The 18,015-nt window shown below is 29.1% G+C and overlaps 1 protein-coding gene across 4 annotated transcripts; it reads right to left on the bottom strand.

Annotated features, from left to right (window-relative positions):
- On the bottom strand, positions 1–12,666 carry LOC129917673 (glutaminase kidney isoform, mitochondrial). Of its 4 annotated transcripts, XM_055997720.1 has the most exons (11): positions 12,181–12,666; positions 10,140–10,249; positions 4,037–4,066; positions 3,390–3,486; positions 3,174–3,316; positions 2,842–3,099; positions 2,665–2,780; positions 2,486–2,607; positions 2,268–2,426; positions 520–1,263; positions 1–465 (listed from the first exon to the last, which is right to left on the bottom strand). In XM_055997720.1, exons 1-11 carry the CDS (start codon positions 12,424–12,426, stop codon positions 379–381), a joined length of 2,112 nt encoding a protein of 703 aa, XP_055853695.1. In that variant the 5' UTR covers positions 12,427–12,666; the 3' UTR covers positions 1–378. The 4 variants fall into 4 exon arrangements, with proteins under 4 accessions (XP_055853695.1, XP_055853702.1, XP_055853721.1 ...); XM_055997727.1 differs by lacking the exon at positions 4,037–4,066 and having other exon boundaries at positions 12,181–12,665; XM_055997746.1 differs by lacking the exons at positions 4,037–4,066; positions 10,140–10,249; positions 12,181–12,666 and adding an exon at positions 7,887–8,106 and having other exon boundaries at positions 2–465.
- Positions 12,667–18,015: the final 5,349 nt, after the last annotated feature.

Here is an 18,015-nt window from a genome sequence, read left to right on the forward strand (position 1 = left end):
AAAATTAATTACACATATTAAGTTGATGATAATTACAAGCATCTTAAGTTATGCTTTTTAAAATAATTTATTTTGTAAAATTGACTGATGATTTACCTCCTAAATATAATTTATTATTGTCATACTCATTTATTATGTATAGGAGGAGAATTGGGTATACATTTATTTTTTTAAACATTCTGAAAAATCTTAACATTTTTTTCCAAGACACAAACCTTTAGTCAAAGAACACAGCACAAATTTTCTTGTATTTTTTTTTTGTTTTTGTTTAGCAATAAATATATTTAGGTAAATTGATGGTCTTGAAGACCAACTTTGTATAGGTGGTGTATTTTGGGAGTGTTTATGGTTGGTATATAGAGGAAGGAATATAACGCCTTAAAGACCTGGTCTGGTGTTGTCACCACTATCGGAGGGTACTGGACTGGCTGTTGAACTTCGATCATATTCAGTTGGAGTAATTTCCTTAAATCATAGAATTGTTAATGGAAAATACTAGTTTTTAAGTTAGAAATATACCTCATCAGCATCGGTGTTCTTTTTGCAAACTGTTGTTGGTACCTCTTCGCTGCCAGCCCTCTCTCCGTATTCTTTCAAATAGTCAACAATTGCTTGATGACCAAAATTTTCAGCTTCATCAATGGGATAGTTACCCCATCGATCTTTTGGATTATGTGGCACATGGCAATGCTCAAGAAGGAATTTCACACAGTCCAAGTGTCCTTCCGATGCAGCTAAATGCAAAGCAGTGCGTCCATCGTAGTCGGCCAAAGTTATGTCCATGCCAGAGAGACGATGACGACGCAAAGCCGTTACATCGCCACTTGCCGCTGAGAAGAGAAGATTGACAATGGAAAGCCCCTTAGTTTCGTAACGATGCTTGCGAGGATCTTTTTTGTTGGAAGCATGCTTCAAGTTATCGTATCGATGGAAATTAAATGCTTGGACCAATTCCTCACAAAACTGTACACTTCGACAACTATTGCCGAGCATATCCAATGGTGGAGACCATGTGAATATACCCATAACATTGGGAATGACTAACATCATGCCACCACACACACCAGATTTAGCTGGCAGACCAACTTTGAAGGCAAATTGGCCAGAGTAATCGTAGGTACCACAGGAATGCATAATTGACAAGACATCACGTACAACTTCAGGCTGGAGAACTTTCTCTTCGGTCGTTGGACAGATTCCACCATTTGCTAAAGTAGCTGCAATCACGGACATTATTTCGCATGTTGCCTCCATGGAACAGCACTAGAATATATAAAAATAAATAATTTAGCTTAAGATCAAATTTGAGATCAATATGATAAAGGAAAAAGAAGTGTAATTAAGTGGTTATGTAAGGATCTGAGTTTCTTTCTAGAGGTTTGAGAATTAGATATGGGTAACCCAGTAAAAAAATTCTGCGTTGATACACTAACGCACTAATGCACTCTAATTTATCAGCGAAACTTTGTAACGCAGCGCTGCGTTATATTGCAAGGTGTAACTCCTTTTTTTTTCAAATTGTTGAACTGAAGCAATTGTTTTCAAACTTTTCACTAAAATCTAAAAGGAAGCTAACTATGTAACACAGAGTTGCGTTACTGGTAACGAATTTTGTTTTCAAATTGCTGAAATCAAGCGGTTGTCTTCAAATTTTTAGCTAGAATCTAGAGAGAAGCAATTTTTGTTCAAATTGCTGAGCTGGAGCGATGGTCTTCAATATTTTCGCTAGAGTCTAGAGGAAAGCTAACTCTGTAACGCATCGCTGAGTTATTGGTAACGCAATATTTTTTTCAAATTGTTAAACTGAAGCGATTTTCTTCAACTTTTTCGCTAGAGTCTAGAGGGAAGTTAACTCTGTAACGCAGCGCTGCGTTATTGGTAACTCAATTATTTTCAGATTGCTGAACTGAAGCGATGTCTTAAAATTTTTCGCTTAGGTCTACAGGGATGCTTACTCTGTAACGCAGCGCTGCGTTATTGGTAAAGCAATTTCTTTTTTAAATTGCTGTACTGAAGTGACTAGCCTCAAACTTTTCGGTAGAATCAAGAGGAAAGCTAATTCTGTAACACAGCGCTGCGTTATTGGTAAAGCTATTTTTTTTTTTTTTTTCAAATTGCTGAACTGAAGCGATTGCCTGTTTTTTTTTCTCGGATTCTAGAGGGAAGCTAACTGTGTAACGCTGCATTGCATTATTGGTAACGCAATTTTCCCGTTAAATTTACGATAGGGCTTACTCAAATCAAACTAAAAATAAATAGTGATCTACCTGAAAATAATAATCCATAACTTCTTTCAAGTTGGCTTTTTTCGGAAAACAACCATTTTCTCTCATATAAAATCCGAGGGCATAGTTTCTATCAGCAGCTTCACGTTCAGACAGAAAAACAGCGTTATTAAAACTGATATTTTCATCACCAGACATTTTCTGAAAAAAAAAAATTAAGATTAAAAAATTGAAATAAATTCAATAAGCCTTGTGTTTACCTTAAACCATTGTAAGGTGTAATCGAATTTTTCAGCCATAGTCATTTCAGGTTTAACAAGTGTTTGCATCAAAGAACATGTTATAATAGCTCCGGCATTGATCATTGGATTGTGAGGTTTATCTGCATATAAAATTATGTTTTAAAACAGGAAAACACCGATTTATGAGTTGAACTTACTGTTGTGATCTAAAATAATTTCATTGAAATTCCTCCCACTTGGTTCTTGTCCAACATAATTATGGACAATTTTTGGACCAAGTTTTTCCAATGCAATAGCATATGTTAGAGGTTTGCTAAAAATGGGAAAATAATGTATCTTTATGATTTTCGAGAAAAAATTGTTACCAATTTTACCTGCAACTCTGAAGTGTAAATGGAACATCAACATCTCCAATTGAATAACGCTGTCCGTCGATAGTGCATATGCTAACACCCCAAGATTCAGCACTGTAGCGAGCAAGTTGGGGTATGTAATTGGCTACTTTGCCATCTGTGTTACTTTTGCATTTCCAATAAATCTCTTCAATGTCCTTCACAAATCCAGTAAAATCAGGGATAATAAATTGTTGGCGAAAAGCTTTTGCAATTAGGACAATGTTTTGTGCGATAACTCTATTCATGGGAATATAAAACAAAAGGTTTTAATCCATACAATTGGTTAATTTCGGTAATTTTGTAAAACTTACCCTTTAAAGGTTTCTCGATTAAGATTTTGTGTTTCAGCAGATGAACCTGACTCGTAATTCGAAAGCTTATGAACTTTTTTTAAGTTTTCCATCAATTCCTTGATTCGAGGATCAGTCTTGCGGATACCGGTTGTTTTAAGGGCCTTCAAGATAAACAAATAATAGATACATATTTATTTAAAATTTGTATTTTTTTAATGAAAAAATTGTACTTACCGCTAAGAACTTGCCCATTGACAATAAACCGGTCTCTTCATTGTAGAACATATCAAAAAGGACATCTTCTGCATTTTTTTGTTCTTGTTCTCTTTGGCTAAATTATTTAGAAAAAAAATTAAAAGTTTCAAGTTAGAAATATTTTTTTTACTAAAAATTATAGTAGATAGAAACTGTTTTTACAACTTAAAAATAATATTTTTCCCAAAAGCCAATTCGAAATATAATGTGGTTTGAATTTTTAGGTCGAAAGATGAGTAATTTGAATAAGTAAATTCTTGTATTTTTTGATTTTTATATACAAAACATATTATTCAATGTCTACAAATTTAACTTTGAAGCTGTGTCCATAACGAGTTTTCTTCGAAGAGCTGAAACATATTTTTGATTCTGGCAATATTTAAGGAGGGTAGAGTATTTGTATGAATGTAGAAATGTACATATGTGTAATAAAAACAAAATATAAAAAAAAAGGATTTGCTAAAAAATTCGGAGTTAAATTTTTAAAAGAATATTTTACAAATTAAAAATTAAATTTTATAAAAAAACAATATTTTTGATTTTGTATACAATAATAATTTTAAATCTAATTTTTATTTGATATGGAAACAGCTTCATTATGTAACTATTGAAATTTTTTTACTCACGGCAACATTGACATAAATCTCCTCTGTAAGCTGAGAGAGAAAATGTATTCATGATTTCGGACTTATTTTATAAAACAAGTGTAGGCTAATATTTTTAAATGTTATTTTATTTACAGATCTATCAAGACTTTATTTTTGTATTCATCAAAATGGGACTCCATAAATGTTTTAATCTATAACAGATAGGTATACCTTAGCTAAAAAACTAAGAAAAAACTAACTCTTCAAACAAGACAACCCTGAATGAAAAAAGAAACGGAGAGGGAACCCTAGAAATTTTGAATTCATTTGGCAATATATTGTACACTACAAAATTTAAGCTTGGCGACGACGTATAAATATGTAATAAAAAAGATCACTGTGGTGTATGCGTAACACTTTTTTTAAACAATTTTTAGTTGGTTAGGAAAATATTTATTCTATTATGTAAACAAATAATGAGACGAGTTGGCATTTAGGTACCATTTTCTGACCTTCCGTATTGACGTGAAAATTTAACTTCCCGTTGGCAAAGTTAGGCAGTTTTTCATACTTCTTCGATGACTCCCTCTATGACAATAGGTGAAAGTTATTCATTCCAGTTTATTGTTATTTTAGAATTTTATCAAAAACAGGTACCACGATTTTGTTATAAACTTAATTTTTTTTTTAGTTCTTAGATAACATCTATTTTTTAAGCCTTTCTTACCCAACGTTACTCTCATGTAACATATTTTTAAAAATTCGTAAAAAATATTAAATTAAACAAGTTTTTAGGTTTCGATGAAAGATAATAATGCCTAGTTACTGGATTATAACAAAAAGTTAGCCAAATATCATACTTTTAATTTTTTTACCGAAAAAGGGACTGAAATTGACATTTTTTTTTGCAAAAAATTTTTTTTCTTTATATATGGTCATAATTAAAAAAAAAAGATATAAAAATGTTAATCCAGAAAATGTTTTGTTTTTTTGGCTTAGAAGAAGTAGCAAACATTATTGTTCTATAAAAAGTTATTTTCTCAGTTGTCCAACATTTTTTGGTGGTAACATGAGAGTAACACATTAGTTTTGCTATTTATTATTTTGGAAAAGAACTTTTTGCTATTCATATTTCTTAGTTGTGATGTTTTTGACACGATAATACTGATAAAAAAAATTTTTTAATATTGATTTTAAGGAATGTTTTAATAATGTTTTTTAGATACGTTCTTTTTTTTATTCCTGAACTTCTCCCAAAAGACTTATCAATTTCAACGATTTTTGTGTACAAAACTATCTATATAGCTTAAATATAAATACATCAAATCAAACTGCATATTTTTTTTGCTTAAGGGGTAATAACACCTTGTAAACCATGAAATCGAGCGTCATATTCATCAGCGTATAAAACAAAGAAGAAATATTATTTTCTTTTGGTGTTTGTTTAGTTTAATTAAGTATATTAATAGGTAACAGAATAGGCTAATGTTAAATTTTTTAATGATGTGAAGTTTTTTAAATGGCGGTGTAGTTCAGGATGATAGTAAAATCCTGTGCTCCCATCGGGCGACCAACTAACTCCTACAGTTTTTAACCGATTGGGCTGAAATTTTGTGTGGAGCTTAAAAATACTATTCTCTAGTGAAGTACGTAGGATTTGAAATATTAGTTTTTAAAGAAATGGCATTAGTTTAAAAAAATTATTTCATTCCAAAAACAAAATTCGTTGAATAAAAGACCATAAAATCGTTAAATTTTAATACTTCAAAAAAATCCTACGTACTTCACTAGAGAATAATATTTTTAAGCTCCACACAAAATTTCAGCCCAATCAGTTAAAAACTGTAGGAGTTAGTTGGTCGCCCGATGGGAGCACAGGATTTTACTATCATCCTGAACTACACCGCCATTTAAAAAACTTCACATCATTAAAAAATTTAACATTAGCCTATTCTGTTACCTATTAATATACTTAATTAAACTAAACAAACACCAAAAGAAAATAATATTTCTTCTTTGTTTTATACGCTGATGAATATGACGCTCGATTTCGTGGTTTACAAGGTGTTATTACCCCTTAAGTTATTTTTTTTTCATATGAAACGAATTTTATTTAAAAAAAAATTTTTATATAAATTTACAAAATTTGTATTTAAAATGTTTTAAAAAATTAAGCAACTTGAAATAGAAAGAGCTTGTTCGTGCGACCCAGTAATGCATTTTATTTTTTTCCTAAAAGAAGTTTTTACATCAGTACTATATTGATCTTGATAGCGAGGGAATCATAACTCTCCCATCTATTTGCTTTACTTTAATGATCCGCTTGTGTAGTTCGCCGCCTTAACAACAAAACTTTTTTAATATTTAAGGAAAATTCAAGAAAAAAAATTAAATGCTACTATAGGTACCTGAAGAATGATACAAAACATAGTTAGTTTTTTTATTTGTCATGATCAATAACTTCTTGAATAACAGTGAAAATAATTTTATTCTTAAAAATTACATTGTAGCTAAAATTTCACAGTTAAAAATGCATTGGTTTGTGAGCAACGTTACTTGGCCCAAATATGAATTCCTAGACAGTTATTTCTCGTTAACTGTTTTGTGTTTTTTAGCTGCGTTAGTTTCGTTAAACTTGTATGCTCAAAAATAGGCTCTTAAATGAAACTACCACTTTGTTATATCTCACGGTTTGAAAATTTTACGTGGAAATGAAACAAATTTTTTCTTTAAATTATGCGCACCAAATAAAAACTTTCATTTAGTTGAAACTTAAGAAAAATTAATTGCGATTATTAAAAAAATAAACACTTTGAACAGACAATCTCATATTAATTTTCTTTTTCAATTGTTATGCAATTGGTCAGGTTTTTAACTTAAACTCTGGAAAGTCGATAAGTTTTTGCGAAAATCAATTAAACCACAAACAAAATTTATTTTGAACCAATATTCAATAAGGTGAACACAGAAAAATTATTTGAATTTCTCAATTTAACGTCGTACTAAAGAAAAAATAAATTAAAATTACGTTATTATTGATGTTATAGTTTTGACTATTGTTCCCCTTCGTTTCAATGCGATTCCTTGTAAAAGTTGTTCTATAATCAATGCGGCATCGCTGCCTTCGAAAGAATTTGTTCGTTTAATTTCATTCACAGTTTCGGCATCCATGGTGTATGAGTGATTTTTTTTGTGTTCACTTTAATATAACTACGCGATTAAAATCATTTAACAAAATGAAGTAATGCAACCAAAAACACTATTTCTTCTGAAATGCTCAACAGTAATAATAATTTAATTTTGTCATCGAGGAAACAATAAATTCACAATTTATTTATTTTCAGATTATCACTAGAACATGTTAATTTTGTTATCATGTCTTGTTTTGATTTACTTTGGCGAGATGCATTTTTATCTTTACACATCATCAAGTTTCGAGAGATGCATAGAAGTTTATTTGTAGTTTCTCTTAAATTTTAATATTTAAAAAAGAGTAAAGAATAATAATAATTTATTATTTTTGGTCGTTGCCAGTATTAAAAAATCTCAAACTAAAACCAAAAATTAGTCAAAATTTTTTGTTGGTCTTTTTACCAAGACGATATATTTATTTGAAATGCCAATTAAAAATTTTGGTGACCATTAGTTTCTATTAATTTTAAAAAATTGAAATATCGTATAGAATTTTTTTAAATCACTTTTCGAGAACTTTAGCTTTTTTTTAAACTGCTTAATCAATTGCAATGGAATATCATAAGATTTTTGACCATCAATAAATTATTTTCAATTTAAATAAGTCAAATTCTTTTACTACGTTTAAATATTTTTTTTTTTCAAAATTTTGTCACAAAATCCCTAATTATTTTTTGTTTAATAAATATTTAATTACGTTATTATTGTTGAAATTGTCTTCACAATTGTTCCTCTCCTTTTCAATGTTATTCCTTGTAAAAGTTGTTCAATTATTAAAGCAGCATCACTACCCTCAAAAGATATTGAATTTGATCGGCTAGAATCTTCGGCACCCATGGTGTATACGTAATATTTTATTAATTGAGTATAAAAGTGCACTATAATGTTAACACAACTCGAATCATTTACTAAATGAGATGCTCTGATTACAAACTGCAGTCCTTATAAAAGATTTTGCAATATTGATCATCTTGTTAGCTAATATTTGTTATCTCTAGTCAATAATTAGAAATTGGAAAACAAATTAATACCGGCAAATGCTTAACACATTGTAGATTAGTATGTATGTATTGTACATAAACATGTTTGTGATGTATATTTTGAAATTATCACTTATCACAGAATATGCTAATTTTGTTGTCATGATATCTTTTTTTTAATTTATTTCATTTGAGATGTAATCTGTTTAAAAAAAAAATATTAATCTATTTTGTATTGTCGATTTCTGTTGTACTCTTCTTTACACTAAAAATTTTTTTTTTGGAAAAGTTTTTGTATTTTTTTAAAAATCAGCTTCGAAGTGTCCTTGGTTTAGTCAATTCACGTTTTATAGGAGTTTTTGAAAGGATATTTCTGAATCTCAGAAAAATCACTCAGTTTTTTATCACCGCGTCATTAAAATCATAACTCCATAAATGATAAATTTTTTATGTTATGTAATTTTATTCATTTTACTTTGAGCTATAAATTTAGGATTTTTTTTATAAAATATGAAATTAAAATTTATAAGTTTATATACCTTATAAAGGTTGTGATGATTTTCAAAAACTTATCTCTGCGTTGTAATGATATTTCATGAAGAATCTCTTTAAGACAAGTTTCACTGTGATCTTCTTCCACTTCTTTCTTAACAATTAATTTTTGAGAGTTAGCAACCACTAAAGAACTTAAACTTTTCTCTTCAATAATATTACACATTTTAGCAATTTACAATATTTTTGTCAGTATTTTTTTAGTACTTTCCGCGATAATAGTTTATAACATTTTTGGTTAAATATTCATTTAAAACTAATAGCATAAAACATTAAAAGTTTTCATTCAAATAAAATGTATAAAAATACATTTTCAGGAAAATTGGCAAATGACAAATATTTTAAATAACATCCTTGTATCTATTATTGTTATAATAATAATTGAAGGATGAACAAATATTTTCAAAATTGTTCGAGAGTTTGAAAACATTTTTTTGTTTATAAAATTGTACGGCCTTTAAGGGAACAACATTTCGAATTTGTAAACATTCAAACAAATGTGCTTTCATTTTTCATGTGCCACAACAAGCATTTACAAAAAAAAAATACTTATTTATTTATTCAATAAATATTTTCTACAAATGCATTCGGAGAAATATGAAAACAAAAATATTATTTAGTTAAATTTTATTTCAAGTCAATATTGTTCATATAGCACCTGTTGACAATAATTTTACAATGCCAAATAATGATTTTCAATCATTGTGTGCACATTAAAAAGAAAAAAATACGGCCTATATTTTAAACTCATGGAAGATACAAACTTTTTTTTTTTTTTTAAATCTAAAATTACTTTAATCTGTAATGGCTAATTTGTATTTTTTCTCTAAACAAGAATTATTTTGGTACATAAACTTTTTTTTGATTCCAAAATTAAAATAGAATAAAATGAAATAATTGAAGCATTAAGAGAAGGATATGCATTATTTCAAATGCAACTTAATTTCTCATGAAATATTTACAAAATCATTTACCTATTAATTTATCATAAATTGCTGCTAAATGTTCTATTTTAGAATAATCTAAAATTAACTTTTTGTTGAATTTGACGAAGCTAAAATAAATATTTTCACAAAGATGAACTTGCAACTGGTACTCACTGCACCATATTTGCATTTAAATATTTGTTTGTATTGCAAGAAACAGTCAACTATGTACATATTATATTAAATTTTTTTGCAAGTTACTAAGTGGAAAATTGATAAATACACATACTGTAGTTTTTAAAAGTAAGAATTTTAAATAGTTATACGTTGTATATATCAAAAACTTTGATAGCTATTTTTTCAGAAATAGTCGTGTTTTATTGGTAACTGTGTTCGCAGGTTAGTAAGCATTTTATTTCTTTAATTTTTAATAAGTAATCATTTGTTGTTCAATGGTCAAATATTTATACATACTGTCAAATAAAAACTTACCCCATATCATCAATATTGTTTTCTGGATAGTTATTGTGAGTATCATAGAAAGATAATTTTCTATTAGCAAAGACTAAGTTCAATAACGGTGCACATCTGTTTTGAATTTTCTGGAAAAAGAAATATATATGTAGTTGTTGTTAGGTGAACGATTTTTTAAAAGAAAAGGCTGTTTAAATCTAATATTAGATATTGGTCGCTTTAGTTATTCTTGGATAAAATGTTTTTTTTTTCTGGCGCAAAATTAACAAAACCTAATTTTTGCTTTGAAAAAAAACCTGTTTTGTGTAATTCAAGTTGTAATATTTTGGATGTAACTTGAACTTTGGAAACATTTATACTTTTTTGAAAACTGCAATAACATGCAAGTTTTCCAGTCTTACAAAAAATCAAAACTGGATGTGTAGCGTTTTTTGGAGACGCTACAAAAGGGTTTTGAATTTTTTTTTTACTAAAAATAAAGGTATCTGTCATCTTATATACCAAATTTAGAAAAGTTTTTGTTAACGGCTCTTACAAAATTCCTAGTTCAGTTTTAAGACAAGTTCTATCTTTGAATGGGTTGGGGTCAAAATTCTGACGGGGTCAAAATTCTGCTTTCAAAATTCTGCTCTTTAAAATTCTGTTTTTCAAAATTCTGCTTTTCAAAATTTCTCGCAAAACTTGCTGCTTATTTGAGATTCCTCACTTTCGAGTAGGTACTATTTCAATTTTTGTAATATTATTTTTTTTTTTGATAAATCAATAATTTTTAAGTAAAATATTGAGAAAAAGTGTAGTGATATATCTTCGAAAAATTATACTTGAAATTTTTTTAGCTAATAAAAAAAAAATTAAAATTCAAAAAATTTAATAAAAAAGAAATATTCTTCATCGTTTCTAATTAGTTTTCAACGTTTTCAATCAGTCTTTTAGGCAGTTAGGAAAGTACCAAACTTAAATTACATTAATGAGGTGTATTTTTGTTTAGTAAACGCATATGCTATGAAAAAAAAAACAGAATTAGCAGGATTTTTTTCTTCGAAAAAATGCTGGCAGAATTATTTTAAAAAGCAGAATTTTGAAAGACAATATAAAAAAAGCAGAATTTTGAAAACCAGAATTTTGAAGCCAGAATTTTGACCCGTTCCCTTCGACGATATTAGAAAAACGATATTATATAGAAACTCCTAGCCCCAAAGATGGTTACAAACTCATTTTTTTTATATCTTAAACAATGTTGCGTTCGACACTGTACACAAAATCAAAACTACCAAATTTTACGCACGGTGTGATGTTAAATGTTACTGTACTTAAGCTTTTTGTTTTAAATTTTTTATATTATTATAAATTATACGAAGCTTATGTCGTTTTCGATTGGTTTCACTCAAGGATTCACTCATTCTGAAATCCAATAAAACAGTTTGAATCGTTTCCACTCAATTCTGAAAGTTTGTATCGGTGTTAGTGAATAATCAAATAAAAAAATTTAATTTTGTACGAGAAAATTTTGTTTGACATTTATTTTCTATGTATAAGTAATTTTGAGTCGATTCTGATTTGAAATCAAGAAGAGAATTTTACTTCTGAGAAGCGTTTAAGCTGTCATGTTTTTGTGAATAAAACGCTTTCAGAAGGCTTCTGAATGCTTCCGGACGCTTCCGGACGGCCAATCGAAAACGACATTAATGTCTTTATGTCAAACAACTCTAAGCAAAAAGTAAAACTGAATATAATGATTGCCATCAATACTATAATCCAACATAAAAGCTGACATGGCGTTCCAATGATTCAAACAAATCCCCAGTGGCCTTCAATTGATTCGTTGATATCTAAACAAAAACCCACCGATTCGCAGTTCTCAATGTAAACATTGAAGAACTTGATATGCATTAGGTTCGTATATTCTGAATGAAATCGATACTTTCTTTTTTTTTTTGTAATTCAAAGCATTAAGCAAAATCCATTAATGTCTTTTTACCGTCTACCCACACAAATATGTATAAGTACAGCCTCTTCCTTCCATTAAAAAATCACCCCCTTCCCCGTATAACCAAATTACCTCATGTGAGAAACGTTCTTTCAAATCTTTTCCAGTATGCCCAAATAATCTTTTATCTCGAATTCCTGTTGCTGGTGATTTTGTTGCAGACTTTTGATTCGTATCCTTGACAGGATTTGCAGTCGAGCTGATGCATTTCTTATCGAGAGTTTTCAAAAAACTATTCGTTTTCGATCCATTATGCAAAGTTAAGCCGGAATAGGAGTTTCTTAGTAACCACAATCTCATAATAAGATTGTTGTTCATTATGAAGTTTTTTTTTCGATTTTTATTTCAATTAATTTCGACAGTTACGACAGAGTATTGAAAGTATTTCCAGGAGTATTATGCAACTTTTTAGCAAGTATAGATGCGGATTTGATAGAATCTTTCAACTTCCTTCTAATTTTTTTCACTGATTGATTTAAGTGACACCATGAAAAAAAAATGATAAAATATGTATCTATTTTATGAAAATCAATTTTTTCAAACAAACGCTGCTACTCGTCACCTTCGAAGAACTAACTTAATGGATGTTTTGGAAGTGAAACTGAGACGAAAAGCCTTGGCTTTGCGTGACCACGCACATGCTTTTTCGGTTTCCTATGAGGGTGGATTGAAGTTCAGAATGAAATAAGGAAGAAAATTATTGCCAGACAGGAAAAATTAAATCCAAAGCTTTGGGTTTGAAAAAGATTGCATGCAAATTATTGATTGATTAAACCATTTCTCAAAATATGGTTGCTTAAATCACACTAATATCTTTTTTTAGATGAAAATTTTAATTCTTATTTTCCAAAAGTTTTTTTTTTCACCTGCAAAATCCTTTTTCAGCAAAGCGGTTAAGTTTCTTATTTAAATTTTTGTTTTTCAAAATCAAAGTCTGGCAATATCTTTGAAAAAGCATATCTTTAAAAAAGTATAGTTTCACAAGGCACATGGAACGATGACGTAACTCAGACAGCGTTACAGCTGATTTTGAATGATTTATAAGGCACAAGTTTTGAAAGCTTGATTTGTTGTATTGTATTGGTGTGCAGTTTGGGGGCACGTCTTTGAAACACGCGGTAGTTTGTGACGTCATTAAGGAGTTATGGTCATGCGCATAAGAAATTGTGATTTGTGAGTAACATGTCACTTCATATAACAATTTCTGTCATAGCTCTTAAGAGCTTATGAGACTAGTGTGAGCGTGTAATTTTGTAGCAATGATATATAATTCTTTAAGACGTAAGCATAGCAGTTCTAAGACACAATTGCTTGATGCCTTCGGGGCAAATGTTAAAAAGGAATAAAGAAAAACCATAAAATATGATAATTATGTGTTTAAGAGTGCAAGTGCAGTTGAGTTAGGGGTTAAAAAGAGAAATTTAATTTTATAAGATAGCTATAGTATATTGAGTTAATGTTAGAAAAGATTTGAAATAATGTTTCTCAAATGAGTTAATTTTGGTAACGGGGAAAGGGGTGCTTTTTTTTTAAATTGAGAATGAAGAATACATGATGTTAGATTTTCGTCTCCAGTTGTGTTATTAATCAAATGAAATAAATAAATAAAATAAAATGAAATAAATTAAATATTTAAAAAGGTTATTTTATTATAACTCAGTCTTTTAATACAACTTAATTTTAAAATTATGGCAACGCGTTTCGGAATTAACATTCCATCTTCGGGCTTCCAAACTGATTTATGTTGTTTGTCTCTTTTCCATGTTGTTGTTGTTGTTGACTTCGTTAAGCTTTATATTTGGTTGTGTTTAAGTGTAATGTGTAATTGTTTTAGAGAAGTAAAGTGTGGTTGTCTCATTTTATCTGTTGGTATGTTTGAGTAATGTGTCGAATAGTGAATTTGTTTTCAATGTCAACTTGTCGTTGAGTAGGTCGTCTTCTTTCTTCTTGTTAGATTTGTAGATTTCAAATTCTTCGAGTGCATCAAGTAATCTACCTTTTCCGCAGCGGTGAAGGGGGGTGAGGTTAGAGTCGAAATCGGTATAATTGTGATTAGCTTCCATCAAGTGTAGGGCAAAGTTAGATTTTGTGTTATGTTTTGGTTTATGTTCGTTGAACCTGTCAAGAAATGTTCTCCCCGTTTGTCCAATGTAGTGTTTGGTGCAATCATCGCATTTTAATTTGTATACACCTGTGCTTGTTTTTATGTCATTATTTGTTTTTGGTTGGAGCAAGTATCGTCTACAAATATAAAAACTTAAAACTGAAATTGTCAAAAACCATAATGAACATAAAATTTAATAAAAAATGTCTTAAAAATAATATAATCCCTAAATACGCGCAAATTAACATCAAAAATAAATCAAAATCAGCAGTGAAAACAAAAAACATAGCACAAATAACCTGGGTAAAAGAAGAAATAAAACAACAGTATGCCAAAAAAGTTAATTTAAACAAAGAATTATATAACCTCCACTTACAAATACATAATAACATACACCCCATAGCCACCACACTATACATGGAAAAACTTAACGTGCAAATACAATATGTAATGCAAAAAGTAAAAAAACAACAACAAACAAAAATACAAAAATTAATTAAAAAACAAAACCATCCACCAGTTATAAACAATAAACATACATTTTATCCACGACTTATTAACAACACACAAATAACATTCACAGACGACGAAACTAATCTGTTAGAAAAAGGATTAAAATTTAACATACCTAAAAATAACAAAAATTCTTTAATTTATGAAGTAACAAACGCCGAAGCTGCAATAAAATCTTTGCCAACACAAGAAATACAAAACGAAACTAGGGTTGAAATAAACAAAAAACTAAAAAGAATATTAAAAACCACACCAACACAAAATAGTCACTCAAACAAACAAAAAAAGAATATAAACAATATTAAAACAATAAGACAAAAATTACAAGAACATAACGCCTTCGTTACTAAATCCGACAAAGGCAACACAGTAGTCATACTTGACAAAATCACATACTTAGATAAAACTAATAATTTCATCACAGAAAATAATTTAAAAGAATTAAATAAAGACCCAACCAAAATGTTCACAAAAGAGATAAACAATGCTATAAACAAATGCAATAACTTATTTACAAACACAAATAAACAAAGATTAAAACAACCAAACGCAAAAGCCCCAATTTTTACAGGCTTACCTAAAATACACAAAGAAGATGTACCCATCCGACCACTGATCAATTACACATCAGCACCTTGTTATAAAGTCGCCAAAACCTTACACAAATTAATCAAAACAAATTCTCACATACATAACAACCACAGTATAAACAATTACAAACAATTAATAGAAAAATTAAAAGATATACATATGTTACCCAGCTATAAAATGGTATCATTTGATATAACAAACATGTATACAAACATACCCATACAAGAAACTATCAACATAATAAAAGAAAACCTCCATTCTACAGCAAAACTTAACAACGCACAAATAGAAGAATTAATATCATTGCTACATATAATCTTAAAACAAAATTACTTTACATTTAACAACAAATACTACACTCAAGAAGAAGGCCTAGCCATGGGTTCACCATTGAGCGGCCTAATAGCAGATTTTTATTTAAACAATTTTGAAAACAAGTACATATTATCAACACAAAACCCACAAAAATCAAAAATAATAACATATACTAGATATGTAGATGACACTTTCATTATATTTGACGGCACAGTAAGACAATTAGAAATTTTAAAGAAATACGTAAACAACATCAACAACAAAATTCAATTTACTTCCGAAGTTGAAGCCAATGACGAAATAAATTTTCTGGACTTAAACATTAAAAAGAACAACAACAAATTAAAATACAAAGTATACAGAAAACCCACCACCACCGACATCACTATCCACAAAGAATCACATCACCCGCAAACACAAAAAATGGCAGCATACCATGCATTTGTAAATCGACTTCTAACCATACCAATGGAAGAAGCAGATTACATAGACGAAGTACACACAATAAAATACATTGCAACAACAAATGGTTATGATCCGAATATGATCGACCAAATAATAGAAAAGAAAAAAGCAAAAATAAGAAAAATGAAAAACAAAAACAATTACAGCATCACATCACCAACAGAGCCACCCAAATACATTTCAATACAGTATACAAATATGCTACCACAAATTATTAAAAATACTTTTAAAAAACAAAAAATAACAATATCATTTAAAACTAATAACCATTTAACAAAACTTCTCCAACCAAAAACAAATAATGACATAAAAACAAGCACAGGTGTATACAAATTAAAATGCGATGATTGCACCAAACACTACATTGGACAAACGGGGAGAACATTTCTTGACAGGTTCAACGAACATAAACCAAAACATAACACAAAATCTAACTTTGCCCTACACTTGATGGAAGCTAATCACAATTATACCGATTTCGACTCTAACCTCACCCCCCTTCACCGCTGCGGAAAAGGTAGATTACTTGATGCACTCGAAGAATTTGAAATCTACAAATCTAACAAGAAGAAAGAAGACGACCTACTCAACGACAAGTTGACATTGAAAACAAATTCACTATTCGACACATTACTCAAACATACCAACAGATAAAATGAGACAACCACACTTTACTTCTCTAAAACAATTACACATTACACTTAAACACAACCAAATATAAAGCTTAACGAAGTCAACAACAACAACAACATGGAAAAGAGACAAACAACATAAATCAGTTTGGAAGCCCGAAGATGGAATGTTAATTCCGAAACGCGTTGCCATAATTTTAAAATTAAGTTGTATTAAAAGACTGAGTTATAATAAAATAACCTTTTTAAATATTTAATTTATTTCATTTTATTTTATTTATTTATTTCATTTGAGAATGAAGAAGCTGTATTTGAACAAATTTGTGTGGGTTAATGGTAAAAAGACATCCAATATGGGAGTTTAACCCCCCCCCCCCGAAATTTATTTTTTCAGAAAATCAAAAGATATAGAATAAACAAATACAAGTCTAATATGTGCGGTACTAAATGGTTTGTTTGTGTATTTTAGTAATTTAATTAATAATTACCTATCTGAAAATCTCCCTAAAAGTCTCTACTAATTTCGTTTCGTTAAAGAAGCTGTCGATGAAGTTTTTTTTAAGGAAAAACAACAATTTTGTGGTCCATTACAAAGTTTGGATTTTTCAAAAAACTAGTTTTTACCTCTTTGATCATTTCCTAAAGCACTATGTAAACACCTTAAAATGTTCTTTTAAGAACCCTTTAAATAACACAAGTATTTCTACAAGGTTTTTGGTGTCGAGACTAAACGATACTTTTTCAAAGGGTTGCTGAACTCAAATCCGAAGACAAACATATTCGATCACATCTCGTTTTTGAAATATTACCGTTAAATCTATTTAAGTTTTTCCGACATCTTATCCTTTTATTTCAGAGAGTGTAGTACCTATGTAAAATATTTCGTTATATTTTTATCTTTCTATTATCAAATTGTTTCAAATTAGAAAATTAAACAATTTAAGTTTATAGTTTAATTTCAAAGTGAAGTACTTAGCTCATGCCAAACAACTTGGATTATTTAAAAATTTTATTTTTAAGTATTCCTGATTTAATTTAGAACTTAATTAATATAATAGAACATATCAATTTTTTTGCTACAAAATTTCAGTGCGAGAAAAATTTAATTTTCAATGTTTTTATATTTAAAATTGTACGAACTAATTTTTACTTGCGATATAGGTAGGTACTATATATCAAGTTATGCATTCGTACAAAAAAAAAAGTTGAGATAACATTTTTCCATGACATTACGATGATAGACAATGCCAAAAAAGTGGGTCCTGGAAGTCCGTCTGTCCGTCTGTC

Source organism: Episyrphus balteatus, chromosome 1 (genome assembly GCF_945859705.1).
Source record: "Episyrphus balteatus chromosome 1, idEpiBalt1.1, whole genome shotgun sequence".
NCBI classification, from domain to species: domain Eukaryota; kingdom Metazoa; phylum Arthropoda; class Insecta; order Diptera; family Syrphidae; genus Episyrphus; species Episyrphus balteatus.

Excerpts from the sequence above, each read along its gene's own strand:
- LOC129917673 (XM_055997720.1), bottom strand. The coding sequence starts at position 12,426 with ATGAACAACAATCTTATTATGAGATTGTGGTTACTAAGAAACTCCTAT. Across the intron at positions 3,100-3,173 it reads AATCGAGAAACCTTTAAAGG|AGTTATCGCACAAAACATTG; the intron begins GTAAGTTTTACA and ends TCCCATGAATAG. Across the intron at positions 2,781-2,841 it reads TTTACACTTCAGAGTTGCAG|CAAACCTCTAACATATGCTA; the intron begins GTAAAATTGGTA and ends TCCCATTTTTAG.